The sequence below is a fragment of the Pseudochaenichthys georgianus genome, chromosome 5, assembly GCF_902827115.2.
Source record: "Pseudochaenichthys georgianus chromosome 5, fPseGeo1.2, whole genome shotgun sequence".
NCBI lineage: Eukaryota > Metazoa > Chordata > Actinopteri > Perciformes > Channichthyidae > Pseudochaenichthys > Pseudochaenichthys georgianus.
In genome coordinates, this window is record NC_047507.1 from 43267012 (window position 1) to 43291811 (window position 24800).

At 40.9% G+C, this 24800-nt stretch overlaps 1 protein-coding gene across 1 annotated transcript in view; it reads right to left on the minus strand.

The window, feature by feature from the left end:
• Nucleotides 1–24800, minus strand: part of LOC117446411 (dihydropyridine-sensitive L-type skeletal muscle calcium channel subunit alpha-1-like) — a 124724-nt gene that overhangs the window by 17425 nt on the left and 82499 nt on the right. The window contains exons 15-28 of the mRNA XM_034082571.2: nt 23350–23452; nt 23180–23249; nt 22955–23087; nt 21434–21563; nt 21245–21304; nt 20519–20625; nt 18302–18389; nt 18109–18216; nt 17952–18004; nt 17393–17539; nt 17026–17227; nt 8551–8709; nt 970–1080; nt 588–671 (exon numbers count right to left, since the gene is read on the minus strand). Coding sequence (XP_033938462.1) covers nt 588–671; nt 970–1080; nt 8551–8709; nt 17026–17227; nt 17393–17539; nt 17952–18004; nt 18109–18216; nt 18302–18389; nt 20519–20625; nt 21245–21304; nt 21434–21563; nt 22955–23087; nt 23180–23249; nt 23350–23452 — 1555 coding nt within the window. The remainder of the gene's footprint in view (nt 1–587; nt 672–969; nt 1081–8550; nt 8710–17025; nt 17228–17392; nt 17540–17951; nt 18005–18108; nt 18217–18301; nt 18390–20518; nt 20626–21244; nt 21305–21433; nt 21564–22954; nt 23088–23179; nt 23250–23349; nt 23453–24800) is intronic.

Consider the following 24800-nt stretch of genomic DNA (forward strand, 5'->3'; position numbering starts at 1 on the left):
ACACTCAGCATACTTAAGCATGAATTATCTGGGAGTAATTCAAGAGGTTGAAGAAAAAAACCCAAGAAGCCCTTTAAAAAAAATATGTTACACCTGGAGGATTAAAGGAGTTTACTGAGACGACCAAACAGAGCTCACAGAACATTCTCACACACACACACACACACACACACACACACACACACACACACACACACACACACACACACACACACACACACACACACACACACACACACACACACACACACACACACACACACACACACACACACACACACACACACACACCCCCAGCCATTTAGTTTGAACGTTAAGTTATTCCTGAATTCTCAGTTACTACTGCCTATAGTCAAACTGGTAATTTACTACACTTTAAAAACCTCTTAGCTAGTAGAACCTTTAGGAATCTGAAAATCATTTGATAGGAAACACCTGCCCACAAAGTCACTGTCACATTACACAACAACAGAACTACAAACATGACAAATGGAGAGGCACAAAAGCCTTTCATACGTAGTTTCAAGCATATTATCTTTCATGTGTGGGACAACACAGGGAAAACAGAGCAATGCAATAATACTCACATCAATTTCACTCAGCATCACGTCCACCACACTTCCAATGACAATGATAAAGTCAAAGACATTCCAGGGATCTCCAAAATAACCCTTGAAAATCAAGAATAGAGTGAATGTGTGTGTCTTTGAAAGCCGCTCGTCATAATGCATGCATTTATTTTTTTCAAAAGCATGCAGATTAAAATCACTTTTGATCCCATCAAATTAGATCCCAGCATGTTTAAGGTAAAGGAAGTACATTTTTGCAGAGCGTTCCTGCTCTTTGTGACCACTCAAAGCATTGTTACAACAAGTCAGCACTGACCAGTTCAAACACAAACTCATGACGATCAGGAGTGATACACAGATTTACCTAGAGAATGTTTTAATATATGCAATTCTGACTGACCTTTGCTTTGAAGGCCATAAGTTTAAGGATCATTTCTACAGTGAAGAGCACAGTGAAGATGATGTTCAGCATGTCAGACAGGTGGGTCACATGGTCGGACTGGTTGCAGTGCTGTGGGAAGAGACACAGAGTCTGTTTGACCTGGAAACCTCTGGACTCTGGGTTTTATAACATCACTTTCTAAATGAACTCTGATTGGACAGTGCATTTCTCCCGTTGCGACTCTACAGGCACACATTGAAGAAGTTCAATTCCTGAGCAATGTATATCCACGCATTGAAGTCCTTACAGCAGCCCCATAAACTTGTTAACTCTTGGCTTTTCCCACATTAGTTTGAGGGTCTTTATCAGAGCTCAAGCGTTTGAGTTTTGAAGGAAGGTGTCAGGCTGCTTGTTCAATTCAGATGTACTGGCAGCCTCTATTGTTGGGGTCTGTAGCTGTAAACTATTACTGCCGGTTCGTTCATGTCTTCTCTTCATGTTGCAGGTATTTCTTTTAAGTAAATGTTTTGAATTATTATTGGAACATTTTAATGTTTTTTTCTCATTTAAAGTCTTTCTCTGTGGCACATTGTGATAATTACATGTACAGTAAGGTCTATTCCAGAAAGGAAATACATATTTTATATTAGATAAGTTTATGATAAATTAAATAACATAATAAAAAAACAATTACGTCGAACAGCCACCTTTTAAAATGTGCTAAATACTGCTCTATTGTTGAACAACAGCCATGTTCTTATTATTCTTATTCCAGACCTCGTTACATTTCTCTTTGATAACGTTAACTTTGGCTTTCATGCTCTCAAAAAAAAGCTTGGTCATCATCCACAGCCACTCTGTATTCCTAGCTGTTCTATAATCGACTCATTAACAGGTCAGCCGCTTGAAAAGCCTGCTAGTGTTAGCCCAAACTAACACTGTCAGACTTGGTAACTTCTGCTGGCAAAAGATACCTATCTCTAAAGGCGCATTTCCACGACAGGGCCTCGCTCGGTATGGCTCAACCCAGTCTCACGGCATTTCGTGTTATAGTCACGAAATTGAATCTATTGATTCGTGTTCACCAACACATTATCCCCTTTTTTTCTTGTCACACAGAACGATTTTAAAAGCAATGTATTTCTATTGGCAGTATGTTTCGTGCCTGCAGCACGTCTTTTTGTCGGGTCTTGGAAGACCGGAAGCTGTGGGGTTCATAAAAACATCTTCTTAATCAATATCAAGCCATGATTATTGTTTTTATTTTAAACCGTATAATGTCGGACTTTTTTTGTCGTCTGTGAGGAAAAGAAATGGCTCAGAGCCTCAGAATACTGAAATCTGTATTTTGTAAATCTTTTTTTCTATCCAATTTGTTATTATTTTCTAAATAACACTTTACTCACCAATAACACACATTTATACTGGTTTTTATTTATTTGTTTAATTCCATAATCTCGGGCTTTTTTGGCGTCCGTCAGGAACTGAATTTCAAAATAAAAATAACCGGAAACAGACGTAGGCCTACAGGGCTCTCGACTTTCTTTGTTCCCCATCCTCCCGGAACCGTCCCGAAATACAATCCAAGCCGTCCCGAAATTAATGTGGACCGTCCCGATTTTTTTTTTTTTAGTTTTTCTACATTATCATTAGTTAAAATCATTCAAAGTGACCTTTAACATAAATAAAACATCATACAAATCATTAGATGATAATTCATCAACCTTTTTATTTGAGTAAATCATTCAATCACATAAACAAAGGCCAAATATATTTAAACAAACAAACGAGAAAATTACTCTAATATTGAATCCAATCAAGTCCCATCCAATTATCAAAACAATCCAACACTGTCCTGAAGACAGAACCCAGAGTAACCACTAACCAGGATGATAGTCTGTAACACAGTCAGGAGACCTTTACGAACGGCCCCGCCCCCTCGCACATAGACGGGAGAGAGAGATCTCGTCTGGATTGGAAAGCTCGAAAATACATCATAGACGCATTTTGTAGTCTTATTGCATATTAGAAACGGAATTGGTGAAACTAAAACTGCGATATAATGTGTATGTAGCAATAATACATATGACATATTTTTTAAATGTCTCCAGTACCGATAAAAAGTCTGATAACGTCGGAGCTTAACGTTACCACTGTCTTTAATAATTCCGGCCCGGGGCCCGTTTAATACCGGGGCTCGGTACACATCCCTACATGGGGAGAGGCATCATATTGCTCAGGACTAAATACGATGGAGGGTTCTCTTCTCAGCCTTATTACCCATAGGGGATGAAGAGGAGTAAGTAAATAAAGAGGCCGGCGCTCCAGGGTCTGGTTCTGCTGTACGTTTTTGTGATGTAATGGTAAAACATTTCAGAATTCCTCCACGGGATGCCATTGTCATTGTACATCACTCAACCCGCGAAATACACACACTCAGTACATAGCTAGACCATAGAGAGCTAGACCCGCAAATTTGCGGACCAGGAATTCGCGGGCACAGCCAGCTGGGCGGCTGGCTGACAGCCAGCGGCACAGCAGTGGCTACATGTGTGTGTATTTCGCGGGTTGCTAAATGTTTTGTGCGTGTGTGTTTATGTTGACAAGGAGGTTTAATAACTGTGTGCTACACAAAACGTGCAGTCGGTTTCATTTTCATCGCCGTTTGTAGTAGAGTTAGCAGGGTATTTTTATTTTAACTCTCGTCCCAAAATTATTTTTTATCCTCCCCGACACTATTTTTTTCAACCACGGGACGACGGGACGTCCTTAATCTCGAGCCCTGGGCCTATATGGGACATTTCGAGCATCATTGCGATACAGATCCACTGAATTGATTACCCAAGATCCTCAGCTATGGTGTAAGCTCGCTGATTGGATGTTTTTAGCCGCAATGCATGTAGGGATATAATGTTAATGCGATATGAAATCCGAAAAACATTTCTGAGTTTAGGATGGCCGAAGACACTACACTACCCATAATCCCCACCTATCGTTTAGGACTACTGTCCCCGTGATTAATCTTCAAGCTCTGGGATAGGATGTTGGAGTGGCAGTGCGCCAAGGTTACGCCGAGCGTCAAACAGCTGTTTGAAATGGAACGAAACCACGCCAGACTATCCAAAACTGGAATCGAACGCCCCCCCAGAACTACACATGCTGGCTATTGTGTTTCGCAAAATGTTCTATGGGACGTCTCTACTGAACGTTTTCGTTGTTCCCACAATTAGAAGTTGCCAGTATTAAACACATTGGTGTTATCAAATGTAAAACATGTAATTAATAAATGGGTGAAAATCGCTTGTATCCATAATGCGCAGCATTAACATATACCCACATGACAGCTCATTGTTACTTTGTAATTCTACTCCACTACAATTCAGAGGTTAACCTGGTATTTTTACTCCACTACACTTATTTGAGTTACTTTGCAGATTCTGATTAATGATGTGAAATATAAACAACCCTTAAATCAGACTTCAGTTACACCTGAGTAAAATTCAGGGAAGGTGATTGTCAAGTGCCAACAATCAGGAGAGATATTTGATAGTTGGTGCTTGAGAAGTGTATCTGCAATTGACATGAATGGAAACGAGTAATAAAATATATTCATTAATCGTTATTCTCTACGTTCATTAAAGACTGTACATAATGGCTATTTTGCACATCCCTTTCAAGATTTCAAGATTTTCAAAGGTTTATTGACATATCATACACAACTACGGTGTAGTTATGCAATGAATGAACATTTTGGGTCGCAGGTTCCTCAACAGTGCATTACAAGACATCTATCAATATGTGTGTACCTCCACCATTAAACTGTCATATTCTGCACATTTCTTATTCTATCTACATACATAAGAGTATAATTAATGTGTATAATATCAGTTAAAATAAGAGCTTCAACATAGTTAACATTGCAGGAAAGCAATATATTAGACGTTAAGTACTTTGTCAGGCTTAATATTTATCTTTTGATACCCCCAAAGCTTTTTTCTTATTTAAAAGAAGACCGTAACCTAAAGTATTCTTTAATGTGTTAATAAAGGTTAATTCGTTTTTCTGTTTTGCACCTCCTCATATTAATATCTTTGTACATCCAGCACTAAACTGTTTTATTGTAGAGATCATTTACAGTATCTTCTTGATTTTTTATATTCTATATTTCTATCACAGACCTTCTACTTTCCCCCTATGAAAGTATGTACTCTTAATATTCTTTTAATCAAATATAACACATAAAAACAATAATTCAATAACGTGCTTTAACCACTAGGCGGTGCACACAAGGTACACACAGCCTTAATAACTTTGCATTATTAGTGTAGGACACTTATGTATGTACAACATCTGAAGATGTGTAGTTTTATTCATGCTTTCACATAATTTTACAGCATATTGCTATACTATTTCAGACTCAGTATTTACTTTCTTATATTCAAAGAAAATCAGTAATATCTTTAAAAACGACAGTCCTTTTATATCAGCTGTGCACCGTTATGGTGTAAATATAACCCATCTACCAATTAGATCAAATGTAAAAGTCAGCCGGATTAGTGTTGATACTGCAAGGAGACGTTTTGTGTGAAGAGAAATTGAAGATGTTGTTTAATTGTTGATATATTTATGATCCACGTCAAGTATTCAGTTTCGGCGGCATTTCTTCAGTTTTTCCAAAGGTCTTCTCATCAGGGCTCTATAAATAGAGAACTACGGCAGATCTGTAATATGTAATGCAGCCGAACCGTGTATTACAATGCCGTTATGTGATGACTTTCAAAGAGAAAAGCAAGAGCACTCGGAATTAAGTATTATTTTATTCTTTTAAAATGTTTTCCGGATTTCATATAATACAAACACCAAATCCCAGCATGCATTGCGGCTAAAACATCCAATCAGCGAGCTTAAACCATAGCTGAGGATCTTGGGTAATCGCTCGAAATGCCTACGTCTGTTTCCGGTTATTTTTATTTTGAAATTCAGTTCCTGACGGATGCCAAAAAAGCCCGAGATTATGGAATTAAACAAATAAATAAAAGCAAGGATAATTGTGTGTTATTGGTGAGTAAATAACAGTGTGTTATTTTGAAAAGAATAACAAATTAGAAGGAAAAAAGATTTTTAAAAAATCATATGTCAGTATTCTGAGGCTCTGAGCCCCATTTCTTTTCCTCACAGACGACAAAAAAAGTCCGACATTATACGATTTAAAATCAAAGCAATAATTGTGGCTTGATATTGAGTAAGAACATGTTTTTATGAACCCCACAGCTTCCGGTCTTCCAAGACCCGACCGGACAGAAAGACGTGCTGCAGGCACGAAACACACTACCAATAGAAATACATTGCTTTTAAAATCGAAAAAAAGGGGAAAATCGTGTTGGTGAACACGAATCAATAGATTAAATGGGTTGTATGGCTAGGCCTCGTTAGGCCTTGTTAGGACTGGCTCACTTTATGCTGCGTTTCCATTACAGTTAAGTAGCTGGGGCAGTAACTATAGTAACGCAGTGTAGGCGGAGCCGTGACGTCATCTTCAATGAGAACCACAGAAAACCAACATCAGCCGTTAGCTCTTAGCACTCAGAGCTCACAGCTCCTCATATCTGTTCAGAAACTAGACTAAAGTTAAACAAGTACAAACCACAGACTGCCTGTGTCATGGAGAATACAGTCGCTGGTTTATTTATGTCTGTATAGGCCGTTGTTGTGAGTGTGGACGGTCGGAGCATATGTAACGTTAGCTTAGCTGATCTCCATTTAGAAAACACACATTTTAAAAGGTGTTTCGCCTGCCGTCTGTCTGCAGACTTGTCAAAGCATTAATTCATGGTTTTTACTTACTATATCAGTATGTTTTTACTTCAGCATCATTTTGAAACGTATATTACAATTAAATCATGGTCAAATATGTTCATCTTGATGCAGTTGTAGCCCCCTTGCCAGCAATTCTCTCTCTAGTTTAGCATACTCAGCCCGGCTCAGCCTGGTTGTTGGCCTGGAAAGAACCTCGATTTTATGGGGCCAGAACAACTGTGAAATAGTACCCGCTAGCCGGAACTACGCCGAGTGGAAACGCAACCAAAAACGGGCCGGGCACGGCTCGCTTAAAGCGAGATCCGCGCTGTAGTGGAAATGCGCCATAAGTGAGGACTTGTTATTATTGAGATGACTCCTTGCACAGACTGAGTGGAGGGAGAGGGGGGTGCTGTGATTGCTGGAAGCATTCACAATCTGCTTTCTGCTACACCAGCTAATGAAGTCATTCCCCATTCATTAACATAGAAAGTTCGTTCAAACTTTAAAACATTTAGCTCATCAGGATTCTCCCATCTGATCCTGTCTCTCTTGTCCACTCACCCAAACCCCCTTTCCTCCATCCCTTTCAAATAAAAGCCAAATTGCCCCTGTATCATAACAGGATGCTAAAGGTAGAACTTGTTTTTACAAAATCAAAGCCTACAACTCTTACTGTATCATTGAACAGGGATGGACATCCTTTTAAAAACGCTCTGTACAGTCACTGTATGTTAAGAAAATAATTGGTTTGGACCTACCATTTCAATAACAAAAGTGCTTCTTGTCAGGGCTCAACTTCTTCTCAGTACAAATAAGCACATTTAAATGATTGCTTTTGGACTCCCATTTCCCCATAATTCATACTCCATTAAACCTAGAAATGTTAACATCTTGTGGATTGTTTCCATCTCAACTTTAACAACCAGGAATGCAGTGCAGCATTAGCTTTTCAATATCAATCATTCACAATGCAATTTCTTCATAATGTTTTTTTTCATGGTAGATTTGTCATCCAATCTTTCATGGAAGGGAGACTTTTGCCAGGCTGAGGAGTTTTCTGAAAGTGGGCTGTATGAAATGTAGAGCACTATTAACCAGGACATGATCCAAGCTCTCGTCTCACTACCAGCTGTGGAGAGGGTCCCACTAGCTGTCCCTTCCTTAGACCTGAGCCTACAGGATGTAGGAGATGCAGCAGACATTGCCCTCCACTTCATTATCAAGCACCTGGACTCTGTGAACTCATGCCTGTGTTCTGTTTGAGGGCTACAGCTTTATGTTCAATACCGTCATCTCCCCTCTCAAACTAAAGGTATTTCTCAACCTGGAAGTGGTTTACGTGTAGCTTGACCAGGTCTATAAGCATGTTGATAATCAGTGGTAAAGGTATGAACTAGGGCTGCTCGATTATGGGAAAAATCATAATCTCGATTATTTGGGTCAATAATTTATATCACGATTATTAAAACGATTATCCATTTACTCTGAAAACATCCATTTATTGCAAAAGAAAATTGAACAGTATGTTTTTAACAGTTGATTACTCTGAACTTTAAGTATAATTCAACTGAAAAAAGAATAAAAAAAAGAATAAAACAATTCGATTATGTTGTGTCGTAATTTGCGATTAAAATACGATTAATTGAGCATCCATAGTATGAACTTCAAAAGTTAGAATTTGATAAAACAAATATCTTCAATGAACTTTCCTGAAGCTGCTAAACATGCCAGAAAATAGGGCGTTATTAACTTCTGCTAGAAAATGACATAACATGTACATAATGTGTGTTGTGTTCATACCTGCATCCCCAGGCACATGGTGTTGAACATGATCAGGAGGAACATGAGGTACTCAAAGTAGCAGGAGGTGACCACGTACCACACCTGATACTGGTAGGGGTTCTTAGGAATATAACATCGCAGAGGTCTGGCCTTCAGAGCATACTGCACGCACTGGCGCTGGAGGGAATAAAAAGAAGGTGGAGTTAGACTTAGACAAGTTAACAAGTGATATTAAGGATGAGGCATGATACAAATCATATATCAGATATATGGAGTATAAGTATTTGAAGTTATTAAAACATGATGTAAGGATTTCAATTGTGTTATGGCATTGAAAGAGCCCTTTTCTTGTTTTATTACAGAACAACAAGACCTCTGAGTTTCATAGGGCGGAATAACAATGTGTCTGTCATCATCAGTGTTGGGTGGTGCGTTACCGAAAAATGTGATGTGATTACAGTAACGCGTTACTGTAATCACATCACATTTTTCGGTAACGCAGCAATGTAACGGGTTACTGTTATACATTCAGTAATCACACTACAGTTAGTAACATTGCGCGAAAAAATGACTAGATTCTCCCTTTGACAGACTAAAGGGATTGCAAGACGGGTTGGTGGTTTGGCCCACTGCTGCAGACTCTTTACACGGTGGTGCTGCAGCTCCTGATCACACGCTCACTAAGCCGAAAAACTATATTCGGTCACAGAGATCTGCTATTTTAAAGTAAAGTCAACACATATCGATCCTAAATATAGTCTATATTAAGAACGAGAACAGTTTTAACATATATATCGTTTTTTGTAAACATATGACAAATGTGCGAGGGTGATGACGTCAGAGCATCGTCCTATGTGCAGCCCCGGCACAAATGAACCCCTGGGTGGAGGAGGTATGCCCATTATTTTGAATTTGTCAGAAGAAAGGACAGGAATGTGACGGCAAGGTGCAAACTGTGTTAAGGCCAGAAGCTATTACCCACTGCTGCACACACAACATCAAACCCCTCCAAGCACCTGCAAAGGCAACATGCTAACACGAAGCTAGTAGCTAAAGACCCCGAACCCAGAGTGATGATGTTGAGTGTGTGCCGACTCCGAACAAGCAGCCAAAACTAGAATTTTCACCGGTAACTGAAGCAGATAGCCAGGGGTGCACATAACTGGTACTCAGGTACGCATGCGAGGCACAAATCTGAATTGCGTAAGGCAAGGCAAGTTTATTTATATAGCATTTTTCAACACAAGGCAGTTCAAAGTGCTTTGCAAAAAATGAAAGACATTAAGAAAATGGCATTAAAAATCAGTCATTAAAAAGAAAAGATAATAAAATAAACATTAAAAGAAAAAATACATGAATAAAAATTACAGTGCAGTTTAAGATGTGAATTAGGGCTGCACGATATTGAAAAAAACTGACATTGCGTTTTTTTTAACCTGTTAAGCCCCAAGGTCCCGGCGGGTACTTTACTTTTTTTTCACGACACTGTGTCTCAGGGGATCTTACTATTTAAGAACCTATTAATGTGTTATACCAGATTAACGGAAATAATCTCAGCTAACTGACGATACAAACCATTTTTACCAAAACAAAACACAAGTCTCATAAGAAGCATCTAAATGACCCCTTAGCGAAAAGTGCTACCTGACTTTGGCACAGAACTCAAGATAAAAGATATCCGATTAAAGCTGAGGTTCCACAGATTATTTAGGTATATAGTATCATCACTGAGTGATCCGGACTCGCGACAGGGGAAGCAAACACAGACATCACAACACGTACCTTTACGGAGCTTCTAGGGAGATGTCTCACCGTAGCTGTCAGTCTGATCAAAAGACGTGTTCAATGGCATTAAAACGAGAAACAACGCGGCTGAATCGGTTAATCCATAGGTTTTTAACGTCTCTGTATAAAAACATTATTTCATTTATAATCCATAATTCCATTTTTATGTAAAAATCGCAGAGCAAAAGTTAGCTGCTAATGGTAGCCACCAGAGTGGCTGCTGCTTCCGGTCTTGGCTATGCGGCAGTCTAACACACACACATTACCAAATAAGGAGTGAGATTGACGCATAGCCAAAACCGGAAGCTGCATACACTCTGGTGGCTACCATTAGCATCTAACTGTTGTGCTCCAATTTTTACATAAAAATGGAATTATGGATTATAAACAATTGCTTCAAAGCCACAGATACATTATTAACCTATGGATCAACCGATTCAGCCGCGTTTGTTCTCGTTTTAATGCCATTGAACACGTCTTTTGATCAGATTGACAGCTACGGTGAGACGATCTCCCGTAAAAGGTACTTGTTGTGATGTCTGTGTTTGCTTCCCCTGTCGCGAGATCGGATCGCTTAGATACTATACTTAAATAATCTGTGGAGTCTCAGCTTTAATCGGATATATTGTATGTGCAGTTTCGATAAGTAATAAGGGTATCTTTATTTTGAATTCTGTGCTAAAGTGCGTTAGCATTAAAAAAAAAAGAAGAATAACACCGCACGTCCCTGCGGTGTGAATATCGTGCATGCGCATATCACGGTTATCGCCATGACACAATATATCGTTCAGCCCTAATGTGAATAGTTCAATTAAAAGCAGCGACACAAAGAAAAGTCTTCAGCCTGGATTTAAAAGTAGTCAGAGTTGCAGCGGACCTGCAGGTTTCTGGAAGTTTGTTCCAGATATTTGGAGCATAATAACTGAACGCTGCTTCTCCATGTTTAGTTCTGACTCTGGGGACAGAAAGCTGACCAGTCCCTGAAGACCTGAGAGATCTGGATGCAGGGACGTGCACAGGTACGGGCTAATGTTGCCCGGGCAACGGCCCGTTTGCCATTTATGGGGCGAAGCCTGCTAGTTCAGGCAGTCAACTCGAGCACTTATGCTGCATTCATACATAACGCCCCTTGCCACTCTACAACCAACCAAACAGAGTCTCCTTAATATGCCGCTCTATTGAACCTGCCAGATCTCTCTCCATGCATTGCTCGCTGCTGCTATTGCTGCAATTACCTCTACGTCGCTGCTGCTTGCTGCCCCACCACCACCCCAGCTTCCACCCCAGCTTCCACCTGTAGGCTCGGGGTTAGTTATTTAATCATCACTCATCGTGCTATGTATATCTATGGAGTGATGATGCCCGAGCCTAGTCGCCAAACTCAACTATATGCTGCTTCTAATAAACATGTTAAAGGAACACATGAGTTGTCTGACTGAATTGTCTGACCTGCCCCTCTGGAGAGAGTGAGAGGTTTTTTATTGTTTTCTATTGTGGCCGAATAAACATGATAAGCCCACAATTAGTATTGTAGCGTCTCGCTGCGTGAAACACACCGGAAGTCAGCGCTGTCATCTGCCCCCAGTCACGTGACATATTGTTTACAATCTGACGGCTGGAAGCAAAGGAAAGCCCTCCGAGTCCGGCCTCATATGGCTATGGTGATCACACCAAATGCCCGCCTGGTTTTGGTGGCCAATCCCCGGGTCAATCTGTCCCCATTTTTAAATATACTTTTAAGACCACCTCTAGTGTCGGATTTTGGAAAATTGATTTTGAGTTTTCTCATGGAAGTTAGAGTATAGGGGACAAACCAGGGGACTTATCTTCCTCTTGACACCGTCGGTTATTTACAAAAAAATACCTAAATATACTTGTTGTTGTGCTTCTGTCTTTCTGTGTCGTTTCATCTGTAAACTCCCTCACCGCTCACTCTCTTTTCTTGATCGCCCTCTCACGGAAGAACACTTCACTGTCCCGCTTCATTGTAGGATTTCTGCCATGTCTCTACTTCAGTTTGACCATCTCTGTTATTAAGTGATGGAATACTAGATAAATAAGTAATTAGATACCTTACCGTTACTGCGCTCATAAAGAATGATAAGAATAAGAATAATGCGTATTGAACTGGTTTCATTAATGAAATGAGTGAAAGTGTCAGCTAAATGCAATGTAATGTCATTTGACCTTTTTAGAGAGATTTAGAAGAAAAAAAAACAGCCCCACCTAGTGTCAGCAGAAAGTATTAAAATAATGATTACAACAAAATGCAAAAAATAAATGAAAATATATATATAAAATATATTTTAAGATCATGTTTAATCATCTAATGTGTCTGTACATTGCTGTTTTAGTATGTGTTCTTCTAATTAGTGTCTACTGTGTGTGCCTATTGAGCTGTTTAGAGCCATGTGTGACAAAACCCGATCCTGCCCCTCCCTCTCACTGTCTAAGTGAACGGTGACTGTAAAAACTACACTGCGCATGCTCAGAGTATTTTCCTATTTAATGTGTGTGGCAAAAAAATAATGACCATAGGGGCAAAGTGCTGCCATCCCCACCATACGTCATCTCACATCATTCAGAGCTGATTGGCTGTAAGTACGTGTGCCGCGAAAAGTGTGGTGTGTGAAGAGGAGGAGAGAGACGCGTCCTAAAACCAGGAAGTAAGCTGCGCATGGCTTCCCTCCACAAAAAAGCAATGAGATTTCTCCATAGGATTTTAGAAAATAGCTCCAAAGAAGATCTGTGGGAAACGTAGCTGTTAAATAAATGTACGTTTTGTTCAGCAGGATAATATCCACATGTCTACCCTACTTTTATCATGTTCTAATCATAAATCCATCATTTAGATTTATGATAGACTTTTGAAACCACAAGAAGATAAGGAGGACTTTTATAAAAAAGTAATTGAGATGTTTGTCCAGAAGGATAGGCAAATGGACTTCATATTCAAGTCAAGGTAAGACCACAGTTTTATTGAAAATGGGATCTTACTAAGAGAGAACAATTCAATATTTAAATGATCAAATTACATTTTTTGGGTATCCTTTCGTTGAACTGTCTGTTTAAAATTAATTGAAGCATCAGACTAAAGAGGCTTTTGAAAATAATATTATATTTTGATTTAGGTCAAAATATAATATTTGTAAACCTGAAGAGTCAGTGCCAGTGCCTCACCAGCCATGAACCTCACTGCAGAAGCTTATATATAGACATCTGAGTTTTTTGTGCCCCTCCACTTTTGTACATATAGAAACGCCACTGGTGTTTTGTCCTCTGAACCAAACTCATTTACGGTAAAAACTGATTGTTGGTTCCGGCGCGCGCCATAATAACGTGAGAGAGGCAGAGAGCTGCCTGCAAAATAAATGATGGCTCAAAGTTCAGTAATTAACTTTTTTAAAAACCCAGACTCCAAGAAGAGCCCCCACTGCCCTCATCTATCAGAGATCTAAACGATCATGTTCTGATAACGATGAAATAGCCCCGCCTCCCTCTCCCCACCTCTCTCCCAGCCACTGCTGGGCTATCAGAAGAACAACAATGTTAACGGAAACTCTGCCGCACGGTTCCCTCGTCCCTTGGAAGAGGCGGAGAGGTGGTTGTTCTTCATCTGCTGGTAGACAGTCCGAAGATATACACAGGGTTGGGTTGTAACGGAATACATGTAACGGCGTTACGTAATCAGAATACAAAAATCAAGTGTATTCAGCTGGCGTTACATTTGAAAAACGAGTAATCTGATTACAGTTACTTTCGTAAACCTGAAGTGAATACATTTTGGAATACTTATTGGAATTATTGGTGGAAAAGTGTCCTCACAAAATGCATTACTGGCAGAACTGTGTGCACACTGCACAGCGCTGCAGCAAGTCTGTGAGCGAGAGAGAGATGCAGCGTGTCTGTGAGGCCCCGCCCCCGCACGCAGATGAGAGAGAGAGAGATCTCTTTTAAATAGGGCTGTCAAACGATTAAAATGTTTAATCAGATTAATCACAGCTTAAAAATTAATTAATCATGATTAATCACCATTCGAACTATATCCAAAATATGCCATTTATTTATGTATATTGTTGGGAATGGAAAGATAAATGAAAGCAGGCGGATATATCCATTTAACATACAGTATCTATGTTTATTATAACATTTGTCTGCGTGTCAAAATGAAAGACAACCCACACACCTATCAATCATCAAACCGTGGGGTCTTAATTCATTACGTGTTGATTTCTATCAACGGGGATTACTTCAGGAAAGTCGACAGAGGGGGGGGGGGCTAGTGGAGTACTTCGTGACCACAGAGTGTGAACGTTGTGATCAGCTGTTTTAGCGCAGTTCTCCAGTGAAGGGGGGAGTCTCCCTCCGCAGCCGGTTGGCGTAGTTTTGGCACAGTTCCGTTGTACAGACCGACGTTAACAGCAGCCTGTCTGTGCACACGGAGACCGACTCTGTCTAACCGCCTTCTGGAAAAGCTTCACAAGTACGTCGGTACGCAAATGCGATTTGTGACACAAGTGACGGTATGCATTTCAGATTACGCACATAACCTGCGTACCAGTTAGTTATGTGCACCCCTGTACTACAGCAAAAGTATTCTCCGTCGGGACTTCCTGCAACAACACCACGCCGTTATCAAAGATGTTCTATTGAGAAGACGATCACTACGTGACAAAAAATTTCAAAACCGTGGCTACTGAAAAACAATCTTACTAACTGCTGTCTGTGCAATTTACTCCGCGCGAGTTGGCAGACTTTATTTTGCTTACTTTAACATCATTTTTCATGGTGGGGCTAAGCCATTTCTTGGTATGGGTGTAGCCTACCCCAGCCACACCCTGGTGCTGCCACTGGTGGCACGTATGAGGCGGGCCATTCTGCACATGCGTTAAATGCGTAAAATATTTTAACGCAATTAATTCAAAAAATTAATTACCGCCGTTAACGCGATAATTTTGACAGCACTACTTTTAAAATATATTGAAAGTTAGAAACGGAGATGGTTAGATAAAATGTGCAAGATAACCTTTATGTAGCATTTATTTATTGTCGAAATGATGACATTTATAACGGGATAAAATCAAAGTGAATGGCCTGCTGCTGCTGAAGGCATGGGGCAAGTGACTGGAAACAGTTTTAACAGTTATTACATCGTTTCAGATAATAATAATAATAATAATAATAATAATAATAATAATAAATAATAATGATAATTCATTCTATTTAGGGGCGCCTTTCAAAGCACCCAAGGACACCTTACAATTTATAACATATTCTAAGGAAAGGTTTTAAGACAGTACAAAGAATGCAGTCCGGGTGGTGTTTTTTATGTGGGGTGCAGATGAGAGAGCTGTCCAGAATGACACCAAGATGTTGTGTTTGTGTTCTTGATAAGCCATGAAAACAGTAAAATACCAAAACATACCCATCTGTTATGGAACAAGAAAGTATTCCAAAAGTATTCTAAAAGTAATCTGCCACCGGTAGGCATACCGGCTGGGATTGTTGTTAGCTTCTGATGCACAGCAGAAAAATCTGGCCCACCCTATTTTTTACAGGCCAGCCCTAAAGTACATTTCTGCCTAAGCTACTGCTGTGACATAAGAAGCCTGTGACCTAAGATTTTTATCGACATAACTACTCTGTAGCAATGTTCGTATGACAAATAAAGAACCTTGACCTAATAAAGTATTTCTACCGTGAGTTCTATGCTAAGTGCGTTAGCATTTTTTCGCTCAGGGCTCATTTAGACGCTTCTTGTGAGACTTGTGTTCTGTTTCGGTAAAAATGGTTCATATCGTCAGTTAGCTGAGTTCCTTCCCGTTAAGTGGGTAGACACATTCATAGGTTGTTAAATGTTAAGAAGCCCTGAGACACAGTTTCATGAAAAAGAAACCTGCAGGGTTAACAGGTTAACTAGACTGAGAGCCTTGGCAAAATGCATGCCCGTCACTGGGCAGGGTAACATTGTAACATCAAGAAACCAGCAGAGTGATATTCTATTTGACTGTAGAAGTTTGTGTGTGTGTGTGTGTGTATGTGTGCGTGTGTGCGTGCGTGTGTGTGTGTATATGTGTGTGTGTGTGTGTGTGTGTGTGTGTGTGTGTGTGTGTGTGTGTGTGTGTGTGTGTGTGTGTGTGTGTGTGTGTGTGTGTGTGTGTGACCTAGCATTACTATACTTGTGGGGACCTAAATCTGTTTACACAGTCACGTGTGGGGACTCGCCTCCCTTATGGGGACAAATTGGAGGTCCCCTTGAGGGGAATCATTAATTTTAGGGTGAAGACTTGGTTAGGTGTAGGGTTAGGGTAAGGGTTAGGCATGTGTTGGTTATGGTTAAGGTTAGGATAACACTCCAGGAAATGCATGTAAGTCAATGTAATGTCCCCTGAAGTGATGTGTACGTGTGTGTGTGTGTGTGTGTGTGTGTGTGTGTGTGTGTGTGTGTGTGTGTGTGTGTGTGTGTGTGTGTGTGTGTGTGTGTGTGTGTGTGTGTGTGTGTGTGTGTGTGTGTGTGTGTGTGTGTTCTGTGAGCTCTGTTTGGTCAGCTCAGTAAACTCCTTCGTTGTATTCATATCCTCCAGGTATAACATCATGAAAGGGCTTCTTGGGTTCTTGTGTGTTGTTATTCAGGATGTTCTATCTTCTCTCAATCTGAGCTGGTAGAGCTTTCATGTTCAGTTTCACTTCCAGTATTTTTGAACATACCTGGTTTTTGTCTAGCTCACAGTTCTTATACTCCTGCTCTCCTTGCTCCTGGAAGGTGACGATGACGAAGCCAACAAATATATTCATCATGAAAAAGGCGATAAGGATGAGGTAGAAGATGAAGAAGATTGAGATGGCCACTCGGTTGTTGTACACTGGACCTTTATCTTCTAGGTTGGAATCAATGGCTTTATATAATATCCTGGGTAAATAAATACAAATGAAAAATGAAGTTCACAGAAATAAATTAGAATACAGGGAATAGTGGTTTGCGGAAGTAAAGGGGACTACACTTGTATTCATGCTGCATACAGCATATCACAGACAGAATTAGGAACAACAGTACACAGAACAATTCAGAACTCACTTTGGCCATCCTTCAAAGGTAGAAATGGTGAAGAGGGCGAGCATTCCGTTGAGGATGTTGTCAAAGTTTAGTCCTGAGTTGGTCCATTGCCTCTCATGGACCTCCATTTCATGGAGTGCTCCTTCCTGGTACCTTATATACCAGCCTCTGAGCCACACAGAAGGAACGGACAGGCAGGGCTACAGTCAGATCCACTGTCTGCAGGTTCATCCAGCTAAGTTTAACAATGTCAGGACCTTTTAAATATGAAAAAGCTAGAATTTGAACACACTGTGTTATGGTACTGATATTAGAAATGGATATCATTTTAGCTGGGCCTTTGTCTTGGGTGGTTCAAATGTTTATTGTTCTGATCTCCCAGGACATAAGTGTACAGCTTGCTTCCATGCATGAACACCTGTCTGTTTTTCAAATAAATCCTAAAGTAAACACAGGGTTGAACCTGAACTTACAAATCTGTGGCTTCTTTTCTGATTTCTAAATTCCAGGTTATCCAATTATTTTGATATAAAAGCCTTGAGTGGCATCACTGCTTAAACGCACAAAACAAAGTTCTTACTTGCATGTTTCCTCAGTCATTTTGTCAGGATCCGTGCACTCATAGAACTTGCCCTGAAAAGGCAGCAAGGATGAGAACAATCAGACATGTACCTCCATTACCAAATACAGTGTTAGCAACATTCTGCTTTTAAATGTTTTAATATCCTTTTACTGACTTTGAAAAGTTGGACTCCAATGCAGGCAAACATGAAGTCCAGCAGCATGGTGACCAGTACAATGTTTCCGATGGTCTTGATAGCAACAAACACACACTGGACGACATGCTAAAGACAGAGATATTACTGAGGATGAATCAGTTCAGTATTAAAGCCATTTCAAACTGCAAGTCAATTTATCAACATCTTATACCTTGAGTCCCTTGGCTCTGTTAATGGCCCTTAACGGTCGAAGTACCCTTAACACTCTGAGAATCTTCACCACTGAGATGGCACTGGATCTAGAGGATATAAACAAAGGCAGTGATATTGCTTAATACATCCAGGAGTCAACAAGTTAAAGATGAGAGCTTGAAGAGGGGTACCTCAGTCAGTACGCTTCAAACTTAGATTGTACACACATTTTGAAACAAATGTCACTTTGGCCATCCACGTTGGTAGAAATGGTGAAGAAGGCTAGTATTCCGTTGAGGATGTTGTCAAAGTGTAGTCCTGAGTTGGATGGACTCCCTGAAAGCCGACATTTTGGGGAAAATGGACTCTTTGTCTTCGAGCCTACGCTCCGAGATTACCTCTGTCCCAAAAGAATTAAAAGAGTCAATAGGACCATTGCAAGAGAAAGTCGAGCAACACGTGCTTGAGCTTGAACGAGCTGCTACGGACCATAGCGACGGCTAACGGAGCTGAAGCTACAGTTAGCAGGCTAACGGCTCAGGCTAAACATTTGGATGATCAGTGCGAGGACCTGGAAGGAAGATCCAAAAGGAATAATATTCGGCTGGTGGGCATACCGGAGAGAATGCAGGGGCTTTGTCCGACTGAGTTTATCGCCAAACTACTTGAGGAAATACTTCGTCTGGATGAAGAGCCCTGCTCGAGCCCATCGTACACTGCGGGACAGGACCAGAGAGGGAGATGCACCCCGACCATTCATCGTAAGAGTTCACTACTTTCACATTCGCAATGTTCCCCCGGCCCTACGTCGGGCCGGGGAACTGAATCTCAAGAAAGCGGTCACTCCAAGTGCTGTGTGAAGTAGCTCCCAGTCACGCTCGTTTGTTTACGTCAACTTGGACTGCATTTGCCGTAGCTTTCCATGATAAAGTAATTGATAACTTCTCTAAACGTTTGACGAACGTGTTAATGTTCTGTTTATTTTATGCGTGTTTATACTTTTTTTAACCAGTCGCTTTTCTCTTTGGGTAGCTTTAGGCTGTGGTAGTAGTTACAGTGGGGCGTTTAGCACTTTCTATAAGGTTTTATCGGCGTGTCTTGTTTGGGGAGGCACTTGGTTTGGTTACCACAAAGGGTTTGAAATGACATAATGATTGATAGTTGAAGTAATGTAATTATGTTATCATGCCATAGTCTTTTGATTTAATATGTAATGAAGTAAACGTAAAGTAATCCTACAACTGAGGATACTGTAACTTTGCAGATTACACATTTGTATACCTCAGCTGGATCTCTTATGGTCCTGAGTTTTAAATGCTTTTGACAAGTGATTGCCTTGAAGTAAATCTTTAAACTGCAAGCTGGTTTTGATTTGATAGTTTGATAAGTGAGATCAACTAATGGTTAATTGTTAAAACATGTAGATGTTTTTGCTATTATGCATGTGTGTTTTATGTGTGTTCATTATTGTGCTTTTGACAAAAGATGATCAAACATTGATGAGAGATGATTTTTCTATTATGATTGTCTGTATCAATCATTGTGGTTGAATGTTTCGATCTCATTCTACTCTGTGATGTAATTGATGTACGGTGAGACCACACTCAAATCTGAAGACACCTATTGATTTAAGTATTGACCAAATTATTATTATACTAACGTTTTAATGTTATCATAAATGATAAAAGGGAGAAACTGTGAGGGAATAATTCTGTCTTACTCCTAAGATATTTAACCTTTTCTGTGTGTTGACGTTTACGACCAACCCTGGCTCTGGTATCTCTCTTAAGGAATGGGAGGCTCCAGCTATCTTATAAACCAGTTCAACTCTCGGTCACAAAATGGTTTACGGCTGTGGGAACACTGGCTTCGAGGACATCACGCAAGTGATTCAGGGTGCTCAGCTGTTTAGTCTATCTCCCCAAATATGTTGTTTACTCTCTCTTAAAAGGGCTATCGAGAGAGAGGCGCCGCAGATTTGACATGGCAACCCACCCGTGCAGTCAGAACCTCTGGCTGTGTGACTTGTGATGTGAATTCTCCGGCCCATACTTGTAATAAACACCAGTGTTTGACATCAGAACTCCTGCTCGTCCCGTGTCTCTCTGAGTCCTGACTCTCCATTGCTGCAGAAGTTTCCCTTACAGCTGCTACTGCAGAGTTATTCATTCAGGGAATGTTTGCAAGATAGAAAGAGGACTAAGAAGTTATCAGGTACATTTTAAAATCCACTTACTCCATGCCCATTGAGAGGAGAGATACACTGACCACCAGAAGATCCAAGATGTTGAAAGAGTTCCGACAGAAAGACCCTTTGTGAAGAATGGCACCATATGTTGTCATCTGAAAAGAATACTTGTCATCCATAGAGAAAACCAAACTGCACAAATAAGAAGTTTCTGTTGAATGAATTACACATTTCCGATAAAGAAAAAACGTGTAATATATTATGTCTTAAAAATCCCAAATCAGCAAAAATCAAGACTGCTGTGGATGTTTTACCTTCTAGAACGTTTGTTAACTTAGTTTCCCATCTCTTCCACCTTTAAAGAAGGGAGATGACAGCACTCTGCTACTTCCTGTCAACGTGACAGCGTGCTCGTATTGTTTCCACCTTATGTGTCATCGTGTTCAACGTGTCTGCTAGAACTCTTACTGTAGCTGGGACTGAAGAAAGGCTTTTTTAGTTCAAAGTACCCCCCAGTCTACAAAGGAGTGTAGGGTACGGAGTTGGAAAGGGGCCATTGGTCCCACAGAGTGTACACCCCAGGCACATTTTGGCACTGCGCCTGGTGTGATTCCATCCCGGATTTTGGAATCCAAATGTGGTTATTATCATATTTTTCAGAGTTTTCACAGTTCCAGGAACCTCTAGGTTCACTATGCTTTCCACACCTCTTCAGGTTTCTTTAATTTACCACCTATCATTATTAACACAATTATCTGTGGTGCTTGTTATTACCTTGAGCACAATTTCCGCTGTGAACACCGAAGTGAAGACGATATCAGCGTAGGCCAACACCTGCAAATGTGACATTAGTTGCAATATGAATCTTAATAGAAAAAGCATACTTAACACTGACAATATCAATTCAACTTGCATAGTAGCTTAAACATTTAAATGACAATGATGCAGGTATGCACTTGTTACCTGGTTTCTAAAGGACATGGGGTCGATGGGATCTTCAGCAGCGAGAGACACAGAGGACAGGAGGATGAAGAGGAGGATGATGTTGGTGAAAGTCGTTGCATTGATTATACGATGGCAGAGCTTCCGGAACCTGCAATGGTATAATGATATGTTTATGAGTATGTTGAGAGAATTTGTGAGATCCCAGACATGAAATACATTTGAAAGGTGACCATAGTAAATGGTGTACTTCTCAATGGCATGGTATCCAGGAGGGGACCGCTTGCAGCACAAAGTTGTACCCATTGGTCAAGCTCAAACCTGAAGCCGCGACAACTTGTTTACAGCTTCATTCCCACTGTAGAAGCCCTTAGTGTTCCCTTTGCCGTCAGTAGCAAAGCTGACTACTCGAGCTAGAAAGATTATTACCAAAGCTCATTGAGATCGTGACCTCTTACAAATACCTGGGTGTTCATCTGAACAATAAACTGGACTGGACTGATAATTGTGCTGCTCCGTACAAGCAGGGACAGAGCAGACTCTTTCTGCGGAGGAGACGGAGGTCTTTCGGGGTACAGGGGGCACTCCTTCAGACCTTCTTTGACTCTGTTATGGCATCAGCCATCTTCTATGGTGTGTCCTGCTGGGGCAGCAGCATCTCGGCTGCTGACGGGAAGAGACTGAACAGACTGGTAAGGAAGGCCAGCTCTGTCCTGGTGAGTCCTCTGGACACTGTGGAGGTGGTGGTGGGGGACAGGAGTCCTCTGGACACTGTGGAGGAGGTGGGAGACAGGAGAATGGCAGCCACACTGTCCTCCCTGCTGGACAATGTGTCCCACCTCCTCCAGGACACCCTGTCCTCACTGTGCGGCTCCTTCAGCGACAGGATGCTGCCCCCCCGGTGTCTCACGGAGAGATACCGCAGGTCCTTCCTTCCTGCAGCGGTCAGACTGTACAACCACCACGGCCCCTCCCCTCACACACACAACAACAACAACAATAACAACAACAACAACAACAACACAGACTATAACACCCCTTTCTGTTAAATACAAACCAACTATGTGCAATATGTGCTATATATATGCCGTTAATAAGTGTGCAATATATACCTGGCTGCTAAATCCAAAGAACTGTTACAGGATGTGAATTTTGTAAATTGTGTAACTTTTTATTTTATTATATCCTAACTTTTTTTAGCTTTAATACTTTTTAATGCATGTAACATATGTAACATTAAGCTGTCTGTGAATCTTTGATGAATGATTTAGCAAAGCACCCAAGCGGTCACGGCACAGGCAGTACCCCCTAAACTGCTCTTATAGGAATGATGCCACTGGCCCTGATCCTGCTTTATCCTCACATCCTGGTATGATTATCCAGGCTGTTGTCGAAGTTCACAAAATATGTATTTTTGTAAATGTGAATATTTTATCTTGTCAAACACAACAAAATAAATGTCAAACTGCCATTAACATTCAAAAGTGGTTGAGCTTATTCTCACTGCATCTTGTTCATCAAACCAAACACAAGCTGCCATACTTGTTCTGAGGTCCAAAGATAAAAAATGAGCTGGCTTCTGGCATCGGCACTGCTTCCTCCTTCAGCTGCAGATCTGCCATCGGACGAGGTCTAGGGCTTTCTGGGATCTCAGGGTCCTCCTCCTCATCATCACCTAGCAAACGAAGCACCATGGATTAGTAAATGCCTTTTCTACCTCTGAGTTTGGAATAGAATGATCAGCCGTATGGAGGTATTGTGATTTACCAGGAAAGTCTGCTGGAGGGAAAGGGTCTTTAATCTCATTGACGTTAGACTCAAACTCGTCGATTTTGAGCTGCATATTTCAAATTTATATAATTAAAAGGTAAAAAGAGAAACAAATCTATTACATTGAAATATTTTCTTGGCAATTGTCATGCTCTTGGATGCCTCACCTTGGCAGTCGTAGGGATGCCCTCTACGCCCTTGGCCCTTTGCTCGGCCAACTTCTTTGCGATATTTGCTTTCTCCTCTGTTGCCTTATCAGGCATGTTGGCCCTAGAAATCAACTGGTGGTTAGCACGAGGCATTTAAGAACATTGCAGTGATTAACAACATGAATCTGTATGTAGAGATACAACAGCTATGCTTCATGGTTTCACAAAAGGGTTTGGTGTATCGTGAGTTATATCAACCTTTCTCTGAAAGCCAGCAAACCCGTTCCACAGAAACATAGTGGAGCAGGCACCAGGACCAGGACAACATCTCCCAGCACACGACTGGCTTCTCTCATTATATAACTTTACGCAAACGAATTAATTTAGTGATGCAGCATTTTCCAGCATTTTCTACGAGATAACTACAAATCTTAAAAATCATCCAACAACAACATCTTCTGAAACAAAAGGGTACACATAAAACACTTCATCGGCCCCCCATCCCGTACCAAAGCCATCGACCAATCACAAACATGGAGAAGCGCACTGACAGCGCAGCGTCATACTTCCTGAATGAAAAGTGAACTTTAATACTAGTCAAAAATGAAGAAGTTAAACTTTAAACATCCATGAATTAAACACTTGATCAGGATCAAAGCCTCAGAGCTGCACCTGCAAGGTGAACACAGCTGGGAACAGAAAAAGTGTTTGAATGCGTACATTAACAGGTTTATGATATCACTGCCCCGTCTAAAACACGATCTGACTTCAATTACATTTGTCTCGAGTGTTTCGTCAACTTAATGTGTTGCTTAAAATAATACTTCTGCATACAGTCTGTGACACTGTGAGTGCTGCACGGCCAGATACGGCTCAGCTGACTCAGATAAGGAGAGATATGATACATTATGAAGTGATATGCCGCGGACTGTACTTAATGTACTCTGATCCGGTTACTTATGTTGTGGCCGATATTTAAGTAAGCTTTCTTAACGCTAATGTTATAATAGTCAGATTGCTCTGAAGATGGAGGTGATATTCTATTCATGTTCACGTTCACACAGTCGGTGATTTTTGCCGGCCGTCTTTCCTGCAACGGCAGTTTTTCTGTATTTCCTTTCTCCTGTAATATGACTTGATCGCTTTAAACTCAGCACACTGAGCTCTGATTGGTCAGCAGGCGGTGCTTTCACTGAGTTGAGCTCTTAGCCTGCAACCTAACCTGGTCCCGACCAGGTTAGCTGCTAAGCATATATTACCATGGAGATCTAGCCCGCTAAAAAGAGAACCAGCTTCGGATGACCGGAAAGCCGGAGTTTTCCCTGAAGTTAGCCGGCTAAGCGAAAATCCTGCTTCGCAGTATACCCCCCAGGACTCCTTTTTCCACCTCAAAAACATTGCCCGTCTCCGCCCATCACTCTCCTCCTCTGCTGCTGAAACCCTGATTCATGCATTCATCACTTCACGAC